General features: G+C 39.4%; 2 protein-coding genes across 3 annotated transcripts; one reads left to right on the top strand and one right to left on the bottom strand.

The window, feature by feature from the left end:
- Positions 1 to 1,309: 1,309 nt before the first annotated feature.
- On the top strand, positions 1,310 to 6,881 carry LOC127640156 (solute carrier family 25 member 44-like). Of its 2 annotated transcripts, none has more exons than XM_052122579.1 (4): positions 1,310 to 1,447; positions 2,740 to 3,433; positions 5,684 to 5,811; positions 5,925 to 6,881. In XM_052122579.1, the coding sequence occupies exons 2-4, from the start codon at positions 2,797 to 2,799 to the stop codon at positions 6,114 to 6,116; spliced, it is 957 nt and encodes a 318-aa protein (XP_051978539.1). In that variant the 5' UTR covers positions 1,310 to 1,447; positions 2,740 to 2,796; the 3' UTR covers positions 6,117 to 6,881. The 2 variants fall into 2 exon arrangements, with proteins under 2 accessions (XP_051978539.1, XP_051978540.1); XM_052122580.1 differs by lacking the exon at positions 1,310 to 1,447 and adding an exon at positions 1,604 to 1,696.
- A 1,233-nt stretch (positions 6,882 to 8,114) lies between these two features.
- On the bottom strand, positions 8,115 to 14,139 carry LOC127640157 (WD repeat-containing protein 61). Its single transcript, XM_052122581.1, has 10 exons — positions 13,790 to 14,139; positions 13,665 to 13,692; positions 13,287 to 13,392; positions 12,373 to 12,545; positions 12,083 to 12,231; positions 10,369 to 10,462; positions 9,907 to 10,000; positions 9,694 to 9,786; positions 9,537 to 9,615; positions 8,115 to 8,715 (listed from the first exon to the last, which is right to left on the bottom strand). The coding sequence occupies exons 1-10, from the start codon at positions 13,799 to 13,801 to the stop codon at positions 8,626 to 8,628; spliced, it is 918 nt and encodes a 305-aa protein (XP_051978541.1). The 5' UTR covers positions 13,802 to 14,139; the 3' UTR covers positions 8,115 to 8,625.
- Between the last annotated feature and the right edge of the window lie 6,491 nt (positions 14,140 to 20,630).

Consider the following 20,630-nt stretch of genomic DNA (forward strand, 5'->3'; position numbering starts at 1 on the left):
ATACCCACTTCCATGTTCAGGGCAATAATTAAGAATCAACTGGAGATCTTAAGAATCGGCCTGGAAGAGGACACATGTCTATATTGTCTCCAGGCACGATGAGGAGGATGGTTCGAGTGGCCAAAAATTCTCAGGGGATCTCCAAGGATCACAGCTTGAGAATTGCAAAAATGTGTTGGGTCTTGGGGTCAGAAAGTCTCCAAAACTACAATTAAACAGCATCACAACAAGTTGTTCGGGAGGGTTTCAAGAAAAAAGCCTCTGCCCTCATTCAGCAACAAACTCAAGCATCTTCAATTTGCCAGACACTACTGGAACTTCAAATGGGACTGAGTTCTGTGATCAGATAAATCAAAAATATCGCTTTTTGGCAGCAAACACCATAGATGGGTTTGGTGCACACAGAGAGGTGGTCATATGGAAAAGTACCTCATGGCCACGTTAAATATGGTGGTGGATCTTTAACACTGTGGAGCTGTTTTTATGCCAAAGGTCCTGGACATCTTGTTTGAATTCATGGCATCATGGACTCTAACTGCCTGACTGCCTCAGCCGGAAAGCTTAAAATGGGCCCTGGTTGGATCTTCCAGTAAGACAGTGATCCAAAACACAGATTGGTACACTGACCACAAAATCAAGGTTCTGCCATGGCCATTCCAGTCTCCTGACCTGAACCCCATGGAAAACCTGTGGGGTGAACTGAAGAGGAGAGTCCACCATGTGGAATTTGAAGGATCTTGAGAGATTCCGTATGGAGGAATAGTCTCAGATCCCTTGCCGGGTGTTCTCCAACCTCATTAGCCATTAAAAGAGAAGACTCAGAGCTGTTATCTTGGCAAAGAGATGTTGCACAAAGTATTCAATAAAAGGGTGCCAATAATTGTGCCACACATATATTTGACAAAAATATTTGTTTCTCACCCACAACTATCATATAGCTTCTGAAGATAGATTACTTTTATGCTGCTTTAATGTGATTTTTGACCTTCAAAGTTCTGGTCACCATTCACATGCATTGTAAGGAGAGACAGGGATGAAATATTCTTCTAAAAAAATCTCCATTTGTGTTGAGCTGAAGAAAGAAAGTCATACACATCTCGGATGGCGTTAGTATACGACAAGAGAATTTTCCCTAGGGGAACCATCCCTTTAATATTCTTATAAAAAAAGATCAACGAACATCTGCACCGTCCAATCATCAAACAGTTCCGCCTGTGCTATTGTCCAATCAGTAACCAGCATTGGTCGCCTCGCCTGACTGTCACTCTGACGTATGTGTATGCGCCGGAAGTGTCCCGCAGAATTGAAGCAATCAATCGGCATGAGTTTCTGACAGAAGCGACACAAGTACTCTTTTTAGAGGCATAACAGCGGGTTTCTCTCATGACAGAACAGCGCCGTTTCAAGCCACTACATGGAGAAACAGAGAAAATGGCGAGATAACCGTGTGAGTTAATGTTGTCTAACAGGTCACATGTAAGTGCCATACACTTGCAAGGGGCAAGGAGAGAAGAACACGATAGGAAAGGGAGGGGGCACAACATGAGCTCTTTAGTTGGTGTCAGTCAGAGTTTTTTTGTGTTCTGTAAAGCGCATGTGCGATAGACCTCGTAGACTGTTACATTTGCCTCTTCACCATGAAAAGGTCACAATGACTCTAATCAGGCGAGCTTAAGCAAAGACTACCATTAAATATGTAAGCTAAATACAATTTGAATTTTGGGTGAAGTACAGCAGGAGTCGTTTGGAAGGGGATTATTTGCTATTTATGTTAATTGTCATATGACTCGAGTTGCATCATCAAGGTAGTGTTTCACCTCAGAATGAAGATGTATGTGTATGTATGATCTCAGATGTTGAAGATCACAAGCTGTTGTTTTGTTTAAACATTGTTAGGTTTGACCCTTGTGTATCAGGGTCGTGAACAAATTAATTTGAATTGAGATTGCCTTTTAAATTACAATTATGTACCTTATTTTGGAATTGTGGTAGAATACAGAACTGCAATAACTTTTACTGTCAATCCAATTGCCAATTCAACATCCTGTGGGCGGGGACAATTCAATTCAGATTCCAATTCATAAATTCAACAATTAAATTCTGAATTTGAACCTACCCGTGCAACTCTGGAATGTATGTTCTTTACATAATCCAGGAGTCACATGCCATGACCTTTGATCTCTGTATATACAGCACTAGTACAACGAGTTCATCTGTTCCATAAAGCCCAAAGTATACTTCAGGCAGATGCGAACGCTAGGTGTCAGCTTATAGGACGCGTGATGCAAATTTCATCATCAGTAGAGTACTCCGCACTGAATGCGTACAGCCCGATTTTTCTAACCGTGTGTATTCTGAACGCACGGTATGTGCATGTGCATGTGCCTGGATTGGTGCACGCTAGGATTCGACTTTTAATTTTCAGGAGTTTAGACCCATAAATATGTCTCTCTCGAGTTAAACAAATGCAGATCTTTCCATGCACGATTACATCTTCTAGCACTTCTTAATGAAAGCAAAGGCTTATTTGCGAGTGTTGCCACCTTGTGGACCCACTCATAAGAGCAAATAATTTCAAGTGTATATGCATTCCACGCATTCAGAGTGCGTGCGGTTAGAAAAATCAGCCGCAGTGTCCTGTATGCTTACACCTAGCATTTGCGTCTGACTGAAGTATACTTTTGGCTTTAGAAGCAAAATTAGTGGCTTGTTTGAAATATTGTGCTTTTGTTTCTTCAGGTTGGATGGGCGAGGAGTGAGTGTGTGTGTGCGTGATCTGTGAGTTCATCTGACACAATGATTCAACAGAAGCGCAACATTCAGATCATTGAATGGGAAGATCTGGACAAGAGGAAGTTCTACTCGCTGGGCATTTTCATGACCATGACGACACGGGCGACTGTCTATCCATTCACCCTGATCCGCACCAGACTGCAGGTCCAGAAAGGGAAGTCACTCTATAACGGCACCTTCGATGCCTTCTGTAAGATCCTGAAGGCAGAGGGCGTGCATGGACTCTACCGAGGGTTCATGGTCAACACATTCACCCTAATCTCAGGTCAGGCCTACATCACCACATATGAATTGGTGAGGAAATACATGTCCTGTTACTCCTCCAATAACACTGTGAAGTCTCTGGTGGCGGGCGGATCGGCATCACTCGTGGCCCAGAGCATCACGGTGCCCATTGATGTGGTGTCCCAGCAGCTGATGGTGCAGGGTCAGGGGTGTCAACTCACCCGCTTTAAACTCAAGTCCAAGATGGCTATGGCCACATCAAAAAACAAAATAACATTTGGTCAGACTAGAGACATTGCGGTTCAGATTTTCCACGCGGATGGATTTCGGGGGTTTTATCGTGGTTATGTGGCATCGCTGCTCACCTACATACCCAACAGTGCAGTCTGGTGGCCCTTTTATCATTTTTATGCAGGTAAAGAATAGAAACGCTTCACTTTCACAGATAAGTACAACAGTATAAGGTGTACTGAGCGAGAGACATACTGGCACACTGAAAACCGAGGTTTACTCATCAGTACAGCAGGCACGAATCTCCTGGTGCAGCCAGATAGTTTGCGTCGTTGCGTGTCTTTGCACATACACCTGCCGTTGACTCTGCTATAAGAGTATGATATAGCAGTCTTGGGGTGCATGCATCGAATACATCAAAAGAGTGTACTTTGAAAGGCTGAGCGCTAAGCCATGTGCAAAATGGAATGGCATGTTTAAAAGATGAAAGTACACTTTAGTGTTTAGCACCATGTGCTAAATAGGCATGATGCGATGAAGCATAATGCAGCAAGTTATTTTGTTTTGTTGCATTAATTTGGGTAGCAAATTCATTTGCCATAATCCTGTTGCATATAGCAGAATATATTAACCCTGTAAAGTCTGACAAATGAAATAATTGTGAAAAGAAAAATGGAAAGATATTTAAATAATTGAAACCTTTTAGACAAAATAAATAAAATATATATTTAAGCCATATCGCACGAGCAAGAGTGCGATATGGCCCTACATCAGCTCTGCTGTGTTTCGGCCGCAGGCAGAGTACCTTAGGTAATAACAGCAGTGTTGATTTAGGGCCGTATAGCACGATTGCGAGTGTGATATTGCTTACAGTGCATCGAAAATATACACAGCGCTTCACTTTTTCCGCATTTTGTTATGTTACAGCCTTATTCCAAAATGGATTAAATTCAGTATTTTCCTCAAAATTCTACAAACAATGCGACTGTTGCCTGTTGCGACTCCCAAGCAGAGATGCTGTCAGCTTTCTGAAGATCAGATTTCAGTGGAAAAATAGCATCCATGCAGGGATATTTCTCTCTATTTCACGGTAGCCGGTGAGCAAGAGTCGATCACTATAGAAACCGCAATGTCCTCCACCATTTAAACAGCACCCATTGTGTAAATAATCAGTCTGTGGTGTCTCTCAGCTGTGATGAGCCGTAATGCTGAAGTTGTTCGTTTAAAGTTATTTCCTAGCTTTAGTAGTAGTAATACAAGCGATCACGAAGAGCTGTTGTATGTAAACGGCTGACGCAGATTCACTTCACGTCACCTAACTGGCTCATATTACACTCACAAATTATTCTTTTGCCACCACCTGCTGGTGAATAATAAGTAATGTAAAAATAAAAAGACAAACAGTAACTCTCTTAACACATATGCACTGCTCTTACACTTTAGTTTAGAACAGCACAAACACAAGCGGAGTGATACACACAGTGAAGTGTCGGAGTGCTGATGATGTCAGCACTCCGACAAGCATAATGATAAGAAAATGTTAAGCTTCATTTAACAAACCAAATATCTTTCTACTGTGTTTGTTAAATGAAGTTAAGTGATTAAGTGATTTTCTAGTACCAAATTAGTAATTTAGCATGATTACTCAAGGAAAAGGTGTTGGAGTGATGGCTGCTGGAAATGGGGCCTGTCTAGATTTGATTAAAAAAAAAAGATGGAGACATTATTTCATGATATTTTAACTGTCCTGTGAATTTTTATACATGGATGAAGGGATGTAGAGCCATGCATAACATATAAATTCATCTATTACAAAATATCTTTGTCTTTACATCTCTAATTGTAAAAACATCAAGTGTTCAAAGATCAGATATGTTCTGATAGACTGTGAATTTGATGCTTCACAAAGACATTTTTGCCCTAACCAACAAGACGTTTGTTGGTTGTTTCACAGTGGGTAGCTCCGCCCCCAGTGAAATGTCATTGGTCAAGAATCCTGCTCCACTTAGCTGTATGTTAAACCTCAGATACGTTCTGATTGGCTGTGATTTTGCCACGTTGTGCTGCATTTTCAACTGTGCTTTGTTAAATGTTTGTTTAAAATAGTCTGTTTAAAATACTGTAAATTTGTCCATTCTATTTTAATATCTACATATACTGTGGTTGGTAAATATTTGAAATGAATTCATAGCCAGGTCTAAGGGGAGGCACCCTCCCCAGAATCTTCTGCCACCCCATATCCAATAGCTAAAATGATCAAGGGGGAGATGCCGAAGATCATATCCTTATACTGCCCCAGCCTGAATTTAAGAGCTGATGTAATGTTTATACACACTGAAATGTGTTTGGGAGTCCTGGTGCTTCATCATAAACTTGATCGGTCTGTAAACATAAAACCCATTTGATTGAGGTGGTGAGTTGTGTCTGTTTTCAGAGCAGCTCTCCAGGCTGGCCCCTGCTGACTGCCCGCACCTGATCCTGCAGGCCGTGGCTGGACCAATGGCTGCAGCTACAGCCTCGACATTGACCAACCCCATGGATGTGGTCAGAGCCAGAGTACAGGTAAAAACACACTCACTCATAACCTGTTTCAAACCCTTTTATTCACAATTAATATAGAAGTATTGCCTGTTCTGTTTGACCTGTGTGAGTTAATACAGTGTTCGTGTTTGCAGGTTGAAGGCCGTTCGTCAGTTATCGAGACGTTTAAGCAGCTCCTGGCTGAAGAGGGCACGTGGGGTCTCACCAAGGGTCTGTCTGCTCGCATCATTTCCTCTACGCCCACCTCCGTCTTGATCGTCATCGGTTACGAGACACTGAAGAGACTCAGTCTGCGGCCTGAACTGGTAGACACCAGACACTGGTGAAATAACGTACAGACTCACCCAAACCTTGTGTTGGATCTCTATACCTCAGCCCTGTTCTCTGGGCCCCTCTCGCCCCGTGCTTCTGACCTTCTAAACAGATGCCTTTTAGTTTTATGAGGACCAGGCAGTAATTGACTGATACTAATGTGATAAAATGTGACATTTTATTTCTTTTCTCTTTCTTGTGAATCTCATAGTGTTTTACTCCCTGTCTGACACTTTGATCGCCATGTGGTTAAAGGAATGAAAACATTTTAAAAAATACTTTTTTCTAGTTATGAAAAAATGGTTAGAAATGACTGAGTGCAATTTTCTAGGTCGTAAAATAAAAATCCTCATCTAGTATTCACAGAAGACTAGAGAGGTCTTGGAAATTCATTGGTCAAAAGCAGTGGGAACTCTGGATTTGAGCTACACCGACTGTGGGTGGTCATGTTTTTGGTCATTGTCTTGTATTAACCTTAAAAAAAAAAACAGTGTTTGGGGGCCAAAACAATGTTTGTCTCAAATGTGCAAGAAATAACTTTTAAAGTGTTTAATTTGAATCTTGGTGTCACAATCATGAGTGCATTGAATTAACTGCACAAGAATGAAACCGTTCACACAGACTGTTCTTTTATCTGCTCCAAGCAGTTGAACAGGGTCCAAAATGTACTTTTTGCCACATCTGTGAGTTGAGAAATTTTACCCTGCATATTTATTTCCTACTGGCTGTATTTTGAATCATTTTCATTAAAAAGTATATTTGTGCATATGGCAACAGAATTATTTTTCTTGTATGAGTCATGAAAGAGTTAAGAGAAAAAGCATAGGCTTTCTAGAACCTCTGATGGTAAAATTGTATCTGCGGTAAATGTTGTGAAAAGGCACGTTAGTCATAGTCACGCCAGATATTTGTGGTTTGACAGTTTAATTTGGACATGTCAGATACGTTAGTGAGGGTCAGACTATAATTTTTTATAGTTCACCCAAAATGGAAAATTCTCTCATCGTTTACTCACCTTCATGCCAGATGTGTGTGACTTTATTATGCACAAAACAATTTAAGATTTTCTGAAGAATATCTCAGCTCTGTTGGTCCATACAATGCAAGTGAATGGTGACCAGAACTTTGAATCTCCAAAAATCACATAAAGGCAGCATAAAGTAATCCTGACTCCAGTGGTTAAACCCATGTGTGCAGAAGTGATATGATAGATGTGGGTGAGAAACGGATCAATATTTAAGTCCTTTTAACAATAGATTCTCCTCCCTGCCCAGTAGGTGGCAATATGCACCAAGAACGTGAATCACCAAAAACATAAGCGAAAGGGATTTATGGTAAAAACTACATAAATATTGATCTGTTTGTCACCCATACCTATCATATCACTTCTGAAGACATGGATTAAGCCACTGTAGTCTTATGGATTACTTTTATGCTGCCTTTATGGGAGAGCTGAAGATTCAAATTTCAGGTCACCATTCACTTGCATTGTATGGACCAACAGAGCTGAGATATTCTTCAGAAAATCTTCATTTGATTTCAGCAGAATAAAAGTCATGCACATTTGGGATGGCATGAGAGTGAGTAAATGATGACATTTTACATTTTTGGGTGAACTTTTCCTTTAAAACACCATTTATGTTGCAATTAGGGCTGGACATCTATTTATTCCAAAGCATTGGGAATCGAAAGAACATGTTATACACCTAAACAGAATTGATTCTGCTTTGGCGTTAAATCTTTTGTTAATCATAAATAGTCTAAAGTATTCTTACATTCCACTGTTTATTGTAAGATTTAAATTTTTCTTTTTTTTTTTAAGAATCAAGCAAATGTATTTTTGGACTCTTGGAATTGATTCAGTCAATTCCGAATACCTTGAATTCTTGTAAATTCCAAAATTTCTCTAATCAAACGGCCCTAGTTTCAGTTCAACTGTCCTTTTACTCCCAGTTTGGTGTGTGTTAAAGGTGCTGTAAATCATTTTTTGAATGAAACGACTAAATTACCAGTCAGATAACATTCAGTATTTATTACACATTTTCAGGATGCAAACTCATGAGAGGTGGAAAAAGTCATAGCAGATGTTCCATTTACTGATTATTATTATTTCTTTGTTGTGTTTAAGCCTTAAGTATCCCTTTCAAGTGATTTTAATAAGGAAGATGTAGAAACCTAACTAAATTTACCTAACTAAATTTAGCTTCAGAAAAGGAAGAATTTAGCATCCCTAAGCTCAGAGCCAGCCAAACCAAAAAGTATTTTCTAAACTGATGTTGCAGTGGAGATGCAGTAACTGCCAGAGGCCTGTAGAGGGCAGTACAGCGTTTAAATGTACATAATGCAGAAATCACAACACAGGCCAAATAGGGACAAACTTCTTTAGAAAACAAAAACGTTTTTATCTCCATATACAGATGTTGAATTTGGCAATGAAACCATGAAATAAAAATAATAATAAAAGGAGTTGGTGTGGTCTCGGCCTGCAGAAGATTTTTCAAGAGGCCGCACTGACAGGGAGATTCACATGGGACAATCATAAATGTGGATTGCTCGATCATCGCCCGCTGAGACGATCTTTGAGCCGGTGGGATTGTATTTCACACTCCAAACCTACACACACACACACTTTTTGAAATCACATGATACATACCACCAAGAAACGTAAAAACAGAGTGATACGCTAGTAGTAACAAACTCCCTCAAATTGCCATTTGTCACAAATATTTGATACTAGAATAATCTCACCTCAAATGTAATATTTAAAAGGGGTCATGCATGCATTTATTATTTTAAAGTTCCATGAGGTTCACCTATACCATCAGTTAAAACATGATCATTTTCCACATCATTCTGACCCCCTTTCAGAAACGCTCAGTTTTGGTGCTGCTTCTCCTTTAAGACTTGACAGTAATCGCCCACTGTTATGATTGGCTCTCTGCTCTTGACTGACATGCCATCTCACTGCTCAATGCTACTGGGCGGGGCTATTAAAGTGATAATGTAAAGTAGGCGTTGATGTGTTGTTGTGCGGGCAGTCAGACGCAAATGTTTACCCCAGTGTGACATCACAATGTGAAGTAGAAACCGTAGTCGCTTTGGCAGCTTTGAGGAAATTTTGACTTCTGAAACTTGCAGTATGTTCAATAGTACAATGACCTCTTATATTAAAAGATCAAGGAAAATTTGATTCCTCATGACCCCATTAAATGCTCCCATCAACCCAACCTAAAGTCATGGGTTAATAACACTGTACTATTTTGCCATTTAAAAATTTGGTTAGCTTATTTTAAATGTCTAACGTTTACCTGCGTCTGCTTATGTTTAATGGACATTTACTGTATATGTTTGTCTATGTTTAACACCCATGTCAAATTATTATTATTTTTTTAACGCAAAAGAAAATGACAGGTGTGGACAGACAGGTGACTCACTTGGTCCTGATGATCAAAGAACGTATTCACACACGATCTGCTGTTGGTGTCCCAAACTTTTACGCTCTTATCTGATGAGCTGAAGAGTAAATAACAGATCAATAACAGACTTTATATTCTGCACAAATCGAAAGGATATCAAGACTTGGAAACAAACCTGGACACAAAGTGCGTGTCGTCAGGTGAGAAAGCCACGTTCAGCACCCACGACCCGTGACCACTAAGAGTCCCAGCCAGATTAGCGTGCTGCCTGGAACACAAACGCACAGCAGACTTTTAAAGAGATTCATGTGTATTTGGAAGTTAAAGACACATGTTGAAGGAAGAAAATGCATCTTGGATTCATCTAAAGTTCTCAGACCAAACGTACACATCATAAATCTTGATGTAGCCATCATCTGATGCCGTAACCAGCAGCTGAGAGTCTGGAGAGAAGGTCAGAGACCTGATGGGCATAGCATGACCTGGAAAGAGACAGCATTTAACTTCTCCAACACACCAGTTTAGCGTTCAACGTTCTTTCCAGCCATTCTCATTTGAGCAAACGAAAGGAATAATTGAGGGATAAGATGAGTGAAATATGAAAGGATGCAGGAAGACGGCGAGGAAAAACGTAGTTGCTCTGTGACAGGAGCTGAAATTTACGACCCTTGAGGGACAGCCAGAGGACCGAATGTTCTACGTTTTTCCACCAGAGTCACAAAACCTACAATCACTATGATCCATTGAACAGAAGGCATCAGAACCGGACTATAGAATGTCTACAGAACAGATGCTCTCTTTTAATTGAGAAACTAAAGAGGGATTGAATGATGTGGGAGAAGATTTTCACCTTCCAACGTGTGCAGGAGTTTCCCAGTCGCAATATCAAAGATATTAATGATTCCATCGATAGCACCGCTGGCCAAGTACTTTCCATCTGGACTCTAGAGAGAGGAAGAGATCAGGAAAATTAGCATCAGAAAATACAATATTTGAAATCGATCAGACATTAAAACAGCAAACATTCACTCAAAAACATTTATCTGCTTTTTGAATAGAGATGAAAAGTTAAACTCATTTTTGCGAATCAGTTCGTTCGGACGGGTTGTTTCTAAGAATAAATAAATAAATAATAATAAAAACATTCAGATCCATTTTGTCACTCAAACTATTTTGTAGTTAAATAAATATTTGGCTAAAAATTATATATACATATATATATATATATATATATATCCGTAACACTCTTCTCCAATTATCTGTTGTCCAATGTCTGTGTTCCTGTGCCCACTCTAAGTGTCTTATTCTTTGCAATTCTTCCTATAAGGCCTTCACCCAGAGTCTTCTCTTTACTGTTGTACATGAAACTGGTGTTGAGTGGGTAGAATTAAATGAAGCTGTCAGCGGAGGACATGTGAGGCGTCTATTTCTCAAACTAGAGACTCTGATGTACTTATCCTCTTGTTTAGTTGCACATCTGGCCTTCCACATCTCTTTCTGTCCTTGTTAGAGCCAGTTGTCCTACAGAAGACTGTAGTTACACCTTTATGAAATATTCTGTTTATTTTTTGGCAATTTCAAGTACTGTATAGCCTACATTCCTAGAGTCTATAGTCTAGATTTGATAAAAAATGACTTTGTTCAAACAGTGATGGAGTTGTTTTTAACATCAGTAATGTCCTGACTATATTTTGTGATCAGTTGAATGCTACTTGGTGAATTCAAGTACCAATTTCCTTCCAAAACAGCAAAATCTGTACATTATTCCAAACTTATGGCCACCAGTGCGTGCGTGTATAGAGATCACAGAGTTTGTAATTGTTTAGTATTTAATGTAAATTATAATAAATTGTATTGTACCATATTTGTACTTCACTCAAATGGAGACCATTTGATATACAAGCTCTTGATTTCGATTTGATATAGATTCATATTGGTATATTTCAGGTATAATATCCACACTTTCTCCCAGCTAATGCCAATCATTACACAGGGGACCTTCTAACTAGGTATATTATTACAATATTCATTTTACTAATGATATTTTATAAATGTACAAATCCATGTATTCCATCAGTAAATATTATATTATATTGCAAATAATATATTACATAACATGTTTATAGTTTACATGTGTAATTTGTACTATTTACAAATCTTTCCATTGATTTGTGAACACATGCTAAAAACTGGTACTGTCTCTTTAAGAAAACCGGATATTCAGTATAGAGCGCATATTAATGAGAAAGACTCAAACTTTTCACCTCATTCATTTTTTTGTGTTTTTTTGATCAACAACTGACTGCATAAATAGCTGCATATTTCGGACTGTAAAAATGCATGCCATTGACTTTCCCTAGCTAGAAGTCTATGCGCTGATATACTTGTGTAGCATATGTTTTGGTCTTTACAGTCCAGATTAACTTTTTGCGAATAGGTACGAATGAAACATTAAAGAGAACTGGCTCAAAAGATCAATGTGTTCGTCAAATGCTGATGTCTTTTCATGATGCAACATCATTTTATAGATACTGGGGTTTTATACAAGTAATGATCATACATACATAAGCGATGCTCAGAATGAATTTCCCTCTTGTGTCCAGCGAGTACTCCTTTTTTCCGCTCTCCACGCCGAAAATGTTGACCTTCCCTAGATGGCTTCCGGTAGCAATGTATTTAGAATCCGGGGAAAAAGCGACAGTCCAGGCATCAACTGTAGACAGTTAAGAAAGAGTTTATCACCTTTCAGAAGAATTTTGGTAAATTAAATCTTCATACATCACCCTCGTGCATTAAGACAGCACTGTTAAAATTCACTGGCCCGGCACAAAATGCATATAGTGCGTGCACTCACCTGGGCCTGCATCCATGGACTTGATTTGCTTGCCCGTTTCTAGGTCCCAAAGGCGAATGTGAGCATCCAGAGAACTGGAGGCAGTGATCGCCCCGTTTTGACTGATATCAACAGAGACTATGCCCAACTGGTGACCCTCCAGGGTCCACTGCAGCTCCAGTTTTTCATCCGACCTACAAGCCAACACAACATGAGGGGTATGCTCGGAAATGCATACTACAGGCAATGCTTAAAAATATAGTATGCAGTATGTATGCTGTGCTAAGTATGCATGGAAAAATAGCTAGGTCATGCTATTTCACATTGAAGTTTAAAACATTTATCATAGCATACTGCATACTATTTTCAATAACAGCATACAGTATACATATATACAGTGCAGTACACTAGTACTCCATTTACTTAAGTTCATATAACTAATACTGTCATCACAAGTTAATGGAAATAAAAAAAATTTTAGCTGCTGAAAGTAATTTTTTTTTTTCCCTCCAATTTGGGATGCCCAATTCCCAAAGCGGTCTAAGTCCTCGTGGTGGTATAGTGACTCGCCTCAATCTGGGTGGCGGAAGTTGCCTCCGCGTCTGGAACTGTCAATCTGTGCATTTTATCACATGTCTGTTGAGCGCGTTACCACGGAGACCTAGCGCGTTTGGAGGCTTCACGCTATTCTCTGCAGCATCCACACACAACTCACAACACACCCCACCGAGAAACACATTATAGTGACCACGAGGAGGTTAACCCATGTGACTCTACCCTCCCTAGCAACCGGGCCAATTTGGTTGCTTAAGAGATCTGGCTAGAGTCACTCAGCACGCCCTGGATTCAAACTCTCGACTCCAGGGGTGGTAGTCAGCATCTTTGCTCGCAGAGTTACCCCACACTTTGCTAATTTTGATTAAAGCACGATTTACCATTTCCACACTTTAACCAGATCATCCAGAGAGCCGGTGACGATGGTTTCTGATCCGTCTTTCTCACTGCGGCCCCATGCCGCTGTCCAAATTGCATCCTCATGAGCTGCAGAAATACAGAATCTCATTGACTTACTCATAACCTAGAGAGCTGCCTACCTAGACAACATCTTTAGGCATCATATGCATGCTCAAGCATGCAATTTGTGTTTTAAAACCTTGTGAGCTACTTATATATACAACATTTCAGGCATTATAGGTTTGTTCCAAATGCACATATGATGACCAATATGCTGTCTAGGTAGGCAGCTCACTACGTTTTGACACTCTCTCTGATCAGAATATATCAGTAGAAATATTGTATGTGTGTGTACTCACCATGCTCTTGCTTGAAGAGTATACTGTACTGAAAACAAAGTAATACACATATTTAAATCACATTAAATTATTCTTATTATTATTATAATCAACGTTATAATCAAACATAAATGAGGGGAACTCACTTGTGTGCTCATAGTCTATGTTTCCAAACCCGTTTATGATGGGGAAAAGGTCCTATGAGTTTATAAACGCGTGTATTACGTGAAATAGTTCAGATCATGAGTTTATAAGCTCACTTTATACACAGCTTCTATCTTAGCTTAGCATATGCATATATAAACTGTCTGGATGTCCACGACCGTCAAAGGAGGTTTAATTGCATCCGCGATTGCATATGTTGTATACGATTTTTTACGATCGCCAGCGGACAGTAAAATCACACGAGATGAAGAATTAAATCACTTTAGGAACAATAACAAACACACGCTCCAACACTGACTAGAGAGCCGCCATGACACCTGCGTACAGAGCATGATGGGAACAGATGTCTGACTCCGCCCCATCCGTTAATCTCGTTCACTGAGCCAGCCCCTTTTGTGAATCTCTTTCGCTGACTCCGCCCCTTTTTGATTGTCTTCCGATGACTCCGCCCTTTCTGTTCTGCACTTTCAATTGATTTATTTTTGCAATTTTAAGTGCTTTGTGGCACAACTATTTTGCATATGATTTTGATAAAAATTATTAACATCTTATTAGCTAATAATATAATCGAAAAATGAAAAATAAATAAAAAATAAACAAACAAAAATATTACTACATTTTATTTTATTTTATTTTATTTAACATAAAATAAAATCTGACATAGAAGATAAATACAAATTATAATAAATAAAGATTATACTAATATATATACATTTATATATATATATATAAAATACTAATATATTAATAAAAATAAAATAATAAAGCAATACAATAGAATAAACTTTAAACAAGACAGTGAATTGTAAGAATATTATATTGCATTCAGACATACACAGACAAGTAGTGAATATGGTGATCAAAGCAGTGATTGGTTGGTCCTAGTTGCTCTAGCTCTCTCTCAACTTTCAATGTCAATTTAGTTTACATGATTGGCATGGCAATTAACTGTACATTTAAATGGCCAAATAATTTGCAGCTTAGGCATATATGCAATATAAGTATTTTCTCTCTCGATGTGTCACTGCGTACCTTTGTAAAGGATGTTTATAAAATATTACCAAACAATATATTGGATGTTTATCGTATTATCAATATTTGGATGCATATTGTAAACATCCATGTATGCATAATATATTTGTTTTTGCAACAGTTAACAAAAGCTTTATTTAGTAATTTAGACATATCTTTATTATTAACAGCCTTAATTTATTTAAATCAAATTATTTTTTTAAATTTAAGTCACCTTCATTACATTTAAAGGAGAATACATTTTCTGAGTCCAATACAAGCTAAGCTCAATCAACAGCATTTGTGGCATAATGTTGATTACCACCCAAATTAATATTGACTCGTCCCTCCTTTTCTTTAAAAAACAAAATTGATGTTACAGTGAGCCACTTACAATGAAAGTGAATGGGGCACTTTTCAGAGGGTTTAAACACAAAAATGTGAAGCTTATAATTTTATAATAGCACTTACATGAATTATTATGTTAAAACTAATTTATTATTTTTGAACTCTAAAATTGTTTAAATGGTTATTTTTACAGTCATTTTAAGGTTTTAGTGTTTAGGGCATTGTCATCAAGGCAACACATTTATAATATTGGATCTAACTTTACAGAGAAAAGGTTATTAAGCGATTTTTATAAAACTAAAATCAAATTAACACACATATTGTTTACATTTTGTGGCTATTTTTGTTTTTTTAACATTTGTGAATTGGCCCCCATTTACTACCAATGTAAGTGCCTCACTGTAACCACAACTTTTGCCATCTTTTTTAAAAAAAGAAAAGGAGGGAAAAGTCCATATACATTTTTGTGGTAATCAACATCATGCCACAAATGCTGTTGATTGAGCTTAAATTGCATTGAACCCGGAATATCCCTTTAACATCAACAGAAGGGAGTCCATATGTGATGCAGGATTTTAGCCCTTTTATGTCTCGAGCAGTGAGAGTATCTCAGTTGATGCCCTTTGAGGTGCAATGTGCCTCTCAGAGGGAATTCAACATTGACTGACCTAGATCTGACAGAGCTGGAGAAAGACAGAGAAAGAATACGGTGCTTTGCGGTTCGAATGACCGAAATACTGTCTGTTTTCTGGCTCGTAACTACTCACCCTGTTCTTTAAATCAGCAGGAGTCAAATCTACAAACATGCCATTTCATAACACCAACTGTTTAGAAATACTGGTGATTTTGTAGAAAAGCCATTTGAACCCAAGCCCCTATTATAAATAGTACTGTGGAGGTATCATGGTACAGCGATAGAAAAAGATGGTAATATCATTGTAATATCATATATACCATGGAACTATTTAATAACCATGATGTTTACATATTTACTCCAATGTACCTAAAAAAACCTCATATCACCATAGTACACATCCATAAACGTAATACTATGGTACTTTAATATACCTACATACCATGAAACTGTTCAATTACCATGGTACATCAAAGAATATAATGATATTACCATAGAACATTTTTGCAAATGGCCCAAAAATAATCGCCCCAACCCCCTTTATTCCATATTTTAGAATAATTTGAAACACACACAAAAAAAAACATAACACTGTATTGAGCACAGATGCTGATGTGTTATAGCTCTACTTCAGAGGGCATCAAAATGAGCTGCTTTTAATATTTTATGTAAAAAAATAAAATAAAATAAAATACAAATAAAAACATTACCATAAAAATATTTCAAATTATTTCCTCAAATCTCAAGTTTCTAACATATTAGGCATTCTTGACCTAAGCCACAAGACATTTAAATGAAAATTAAGTTAGTTGTTTTACTTTCCTGCAGCATTAAATTCTTAAACTAAAGCATCTGTTTGTAGGCAGGTGGTTAATATGCATCTGTGTTTTAATTGCTTCCTTTTGGCCCATCTCAAGCTTTAACTTAGTAAGGACACACAACAAAATTTACTATCAGCGTTTAGCGGTAATTAGCACTTTATGTTCTCATGTCGTTGTGTTTCCTGTAGTACCAGTCCATTTTCTCCGCAAAACAGCTCCTCATTTCATCTACCGTTCTCTGAATAAAACAAGCCGTTGTCTGAAAAAAAAATCCACTGAACTAAAACCTTTTAGCGTGCCTTCTGAAAACCAGTTAGCCTCTAAGGGTTGTTGAGTTCGTTTGTGTCCGTCTTTGCAAAGAAAAACTCAGCGTGTGGCATCTGCACAGCCTCTTGAAGGTTCTCAGACTGCAACTGAAAAATTACGGCTCCTGGTTTCTCATGACTAAATACACTTTAATAAACGTCACTTCAGAGAGCAATGAGCAGGACAGCCTTTTCAGGGCTGCTGAAGTGTTTATCTCGGGAAACTGCGCTTCTGTTCAAGCACATTTGAGGGCAGGAAACTTTGGAATTGAAATATAAAGACCTAAAGCTTGTGTCCAAAACTAATTAAGACCATCTACAGAGAGTATTTTGTCATGATCAAAGACTGTAGCTGTGCTTTTGTCTAGAAAACATAATGAGATGTGTCATGGCTTTGGAGAATTGGTCTAATTTAGCTGTTTTTTTTAAGTGGCAATAAAAGAGGTCATTATGGCTCTCTGAAATACTTGACTTTAATTCGTCGTTAGCAGAATTTTGCAGTATAATGATCGCTAAGCTGTATAACTGACCATTGTCACAAGCAACCGGTTTCTATATACTGTATTGTCTCCGGTTATACATGTAACCTCGGTTCCCTGAATGGTAAATGGTCTGCACTTATATAGCACCTTTTTAACCTTAACGGTATTCAAAGCGCTTTTCACTGTGTGAAGAGCTGCAATGCAAGGTGCTAGCCTGCCATTGGGGGCAACTTGGGGTTCAGTGTCTTGCCCAAGGACAATTCGGCATATGGAGTCGAACCACCAACCCTGCAATTAGTGGCCGACCCGCTCTACCAACTGAGCCACAGCCGCCCCAATGAATGAAGGGAACGAGACATTGCTGTAAGCACTATGGGGAGTGTCCTCCACACAACCTAGTTGAAACCATTATACAATCACGCCAATCCACTGATTGGCAATGGTGTCTGAGTCAGCCTATAGAAGCGGCTGCTCAGTCACCATTTCTTCAGAATTTTCTGACTGAGAGACAAGAGTGAGTCACTCGTATTAACTAAACTCTTAAGTAGTAGTGTGGCCAGCTTTGGCAATGTCTCGTTCCCTTCATCTCCGGGAACCGAGATTACATGAGTAAGATATTCCCTTTCAATTCACTCGACATTGCTGTCAGCACTAGGGGGAACGATATCTCATCACGCAGATATACGTGACATTACACTCCCAGAGTTATAACACTAAATAGAGATATTCATAAGGAGTCACAGGAAACAGGCAGATGACTTATAAGGAATTAAAGTGTATATGAATAGTCCCATGTGGCAGACACCTGATGGAAATGAATGTAGACTGTGATCTATATAAACCATATAGATATGTGTAACCGGTCCTGCTTGCCCCGCTCCGAACGGGACTCGAACCAGCGTCTCCGGCATGGGAGGTGGGTGCTCTAACAAGGAAGCTAAAGGCTACAGCCTCTAGCATCAGTCGCTAGTTCACCTTTGAGGTCAGGAGAGTGAGGTTTACACACTGCACAGCTATCTACCAGCTGGCTCCCATTACATATACACAGTATATATTAGTAACCCTCTCACAACAAGGTTGGGAAAGTAGGTTTTATTTCTTACGGGTGTGCTTATAACTTTTAAAGAGGCAGTTCAACAGCATATAATTAGGTGGCTGTGTTAATTATAGTCGGAAGCCCACCCGTAATAAGGGCTTGGGCTCACCCGCTTGAATGTAAGAAGCACTCTATGCAGAGAGGACTTGTGAGCAGATGGACGCCACGTCCAGGTTATAAAAACATGTTTTTTGAGAACCATCCTGCTGCCAAACATATATCCATATTGCACAGGTGAGGACGTTAGATCAGAAGTCTGTGGGGCTCACAGGGCTTGCGCTGGCACAAGATCCTCCTCTAATTCTTCCATCTCAACCTCAAGGCCCCACCGTGCCTCCTCATGTGGTCCCTCCAGACCTAATGTAGAAAAGGTGGATGGGAGGGCACGAGAGGCTGGATCTTCCCTAAGAACAAGGTCGATCCTAGAGGGCAATGTCCAGAGATTCATGCCCTTGCAGTGTGGGCAGTCTGTCTCCATGAGAGCTGCTTGTGCGTGGGCTTGGCCCAGGCAGTGAACACAGCTCTCATGCTCATCATAGGGAACACTTGCAGAACGACATCTTTAAAATATATATATATACATTTTATATATATATATATATATATATATATATATATATATATATATATATATATATATATATATATATATAAAGGATACAGTAACTCCAGCTGGTGTACTGTGGGAGGCAGGTAGGAGCTGAAGCGCCACGTTGATGAACAACCAACGAGCATCTGAAGTGAAGAACCCCTTCAACAAGAGCGTCTTTGATGGGGATGTAGACAATTCTTCACTGGAACACACAGGGGAGTGGAAGCCTCTTGGTGCAGGTGCTGGGCAGAGGCGACGAGTCGTCCTGTTCACATCTTGCTGAGAAGTTCCGTCCACTGTAAGTGTATATCGACGGTGAAGCAGAAAAGGTTCCAAGATGAAGACAAAGTTTGCAGTCTTGAAGGAAGAAAATTCTGAATGGTGACTGAGCACCCGCTTATACACTCACCTAAAGGATTATTAGGAACACCATACTAATACTGTGTTTGACCCCATTTCGCCTTCAGAACTGCCTTAATTCTATGTGGCATTGATTCAACAAGGTGCTGAAAGCATTCTTTAGAAATGTTGGCCCATATTGATAGGATAGCATCTTGCAGTTGATGGAGATTTGTGGAATGCACATCCAGGGCACGAAGCTCCCGTTCCACCACATCCCAAAGATGCTCTATTGGGTTGAGATCTGGTGACTGTGGGGGCCATTTTACTACAGTGAACTCATTTTCATGTTCAAGAAACCAATTTGAAATGATTCGAGCTTTGTGACATGGTGCATTATCCTGCTGGAAGTAGCCATCAGAGGATGGGTACATGGTCGCCATAAAGGGATGGACATGGTCAGAAACAATGCTCAGGTAGGCCGTGGCATTTAAACGATGCCCAACTGGCACTAAGGGGCCTAAATTGTGCCAAGAAAACATCCCCCACACCATTACACCACCACCACCAGCCTGCACAGTGGTAACAAGGCATGATGGATCCATGTTCTCATTCTGTTTACGCCAAATTCTGACTCTACCATCTGAATGTCTCAACAGAAATCGAGACTCATCAGACCAGGCAACATTTTTCCAGTCTTCAACTGTCCAATTGTGGTGAGCTCTTGCAAATTGTAGCCTCTTTTTCCTATTTGTAGTGGAGATGAGTGGTACCCGGTGGGGTCTTCTGCTGTTGTAGCCCATCCGCCTCAAGGTTGTGCGTGTTGTGGCTTCACAAATGCTTTGCTGCATACCTCGGTTGTAACGAGTGGTTATTTCAGGCAAAGTTGCTCTTCTATCAGCTTGAATCAGTCGGCCCATTCTCCTCTGACCTCTAGCATCAGCAAGGCATTTTCGCCCACAGGACTGCCGCATGCTGGATGTTTTTCCCTTTTCACACCATTCTTTGTAAACCCTAGAAATGGTTGTGCGTGAAAATCCCAGTAACTGAGCAGATTGTGAAATACTCAGACCGGCCCGTCTGGCACCAACAACCATGCCACGCTCAAAATTGCTTAAATCAACTTTCTTTCCCATTCTGACATTCAGTTTGGAGTTCAGGAGATTGTCTTGACCAGGACCACACCCATAAATG

The sequence above is a fragment of the Xyrauchen texanus genome, chromosome 49 (assembly GCF_025860055.1).
Source record: "Xyrauchen texanus isolate HMW12.3.18 chromosome 49, RBS_HiC_50CHRs, whole genome shotgun sequence".
Taxonomy (NCBI): Eukaryota; Metazoa; Chordata; class Actinopteri; order Cypriniformes; family Catostomidae; genus Xyrauchen; species Xyrauchen texanus.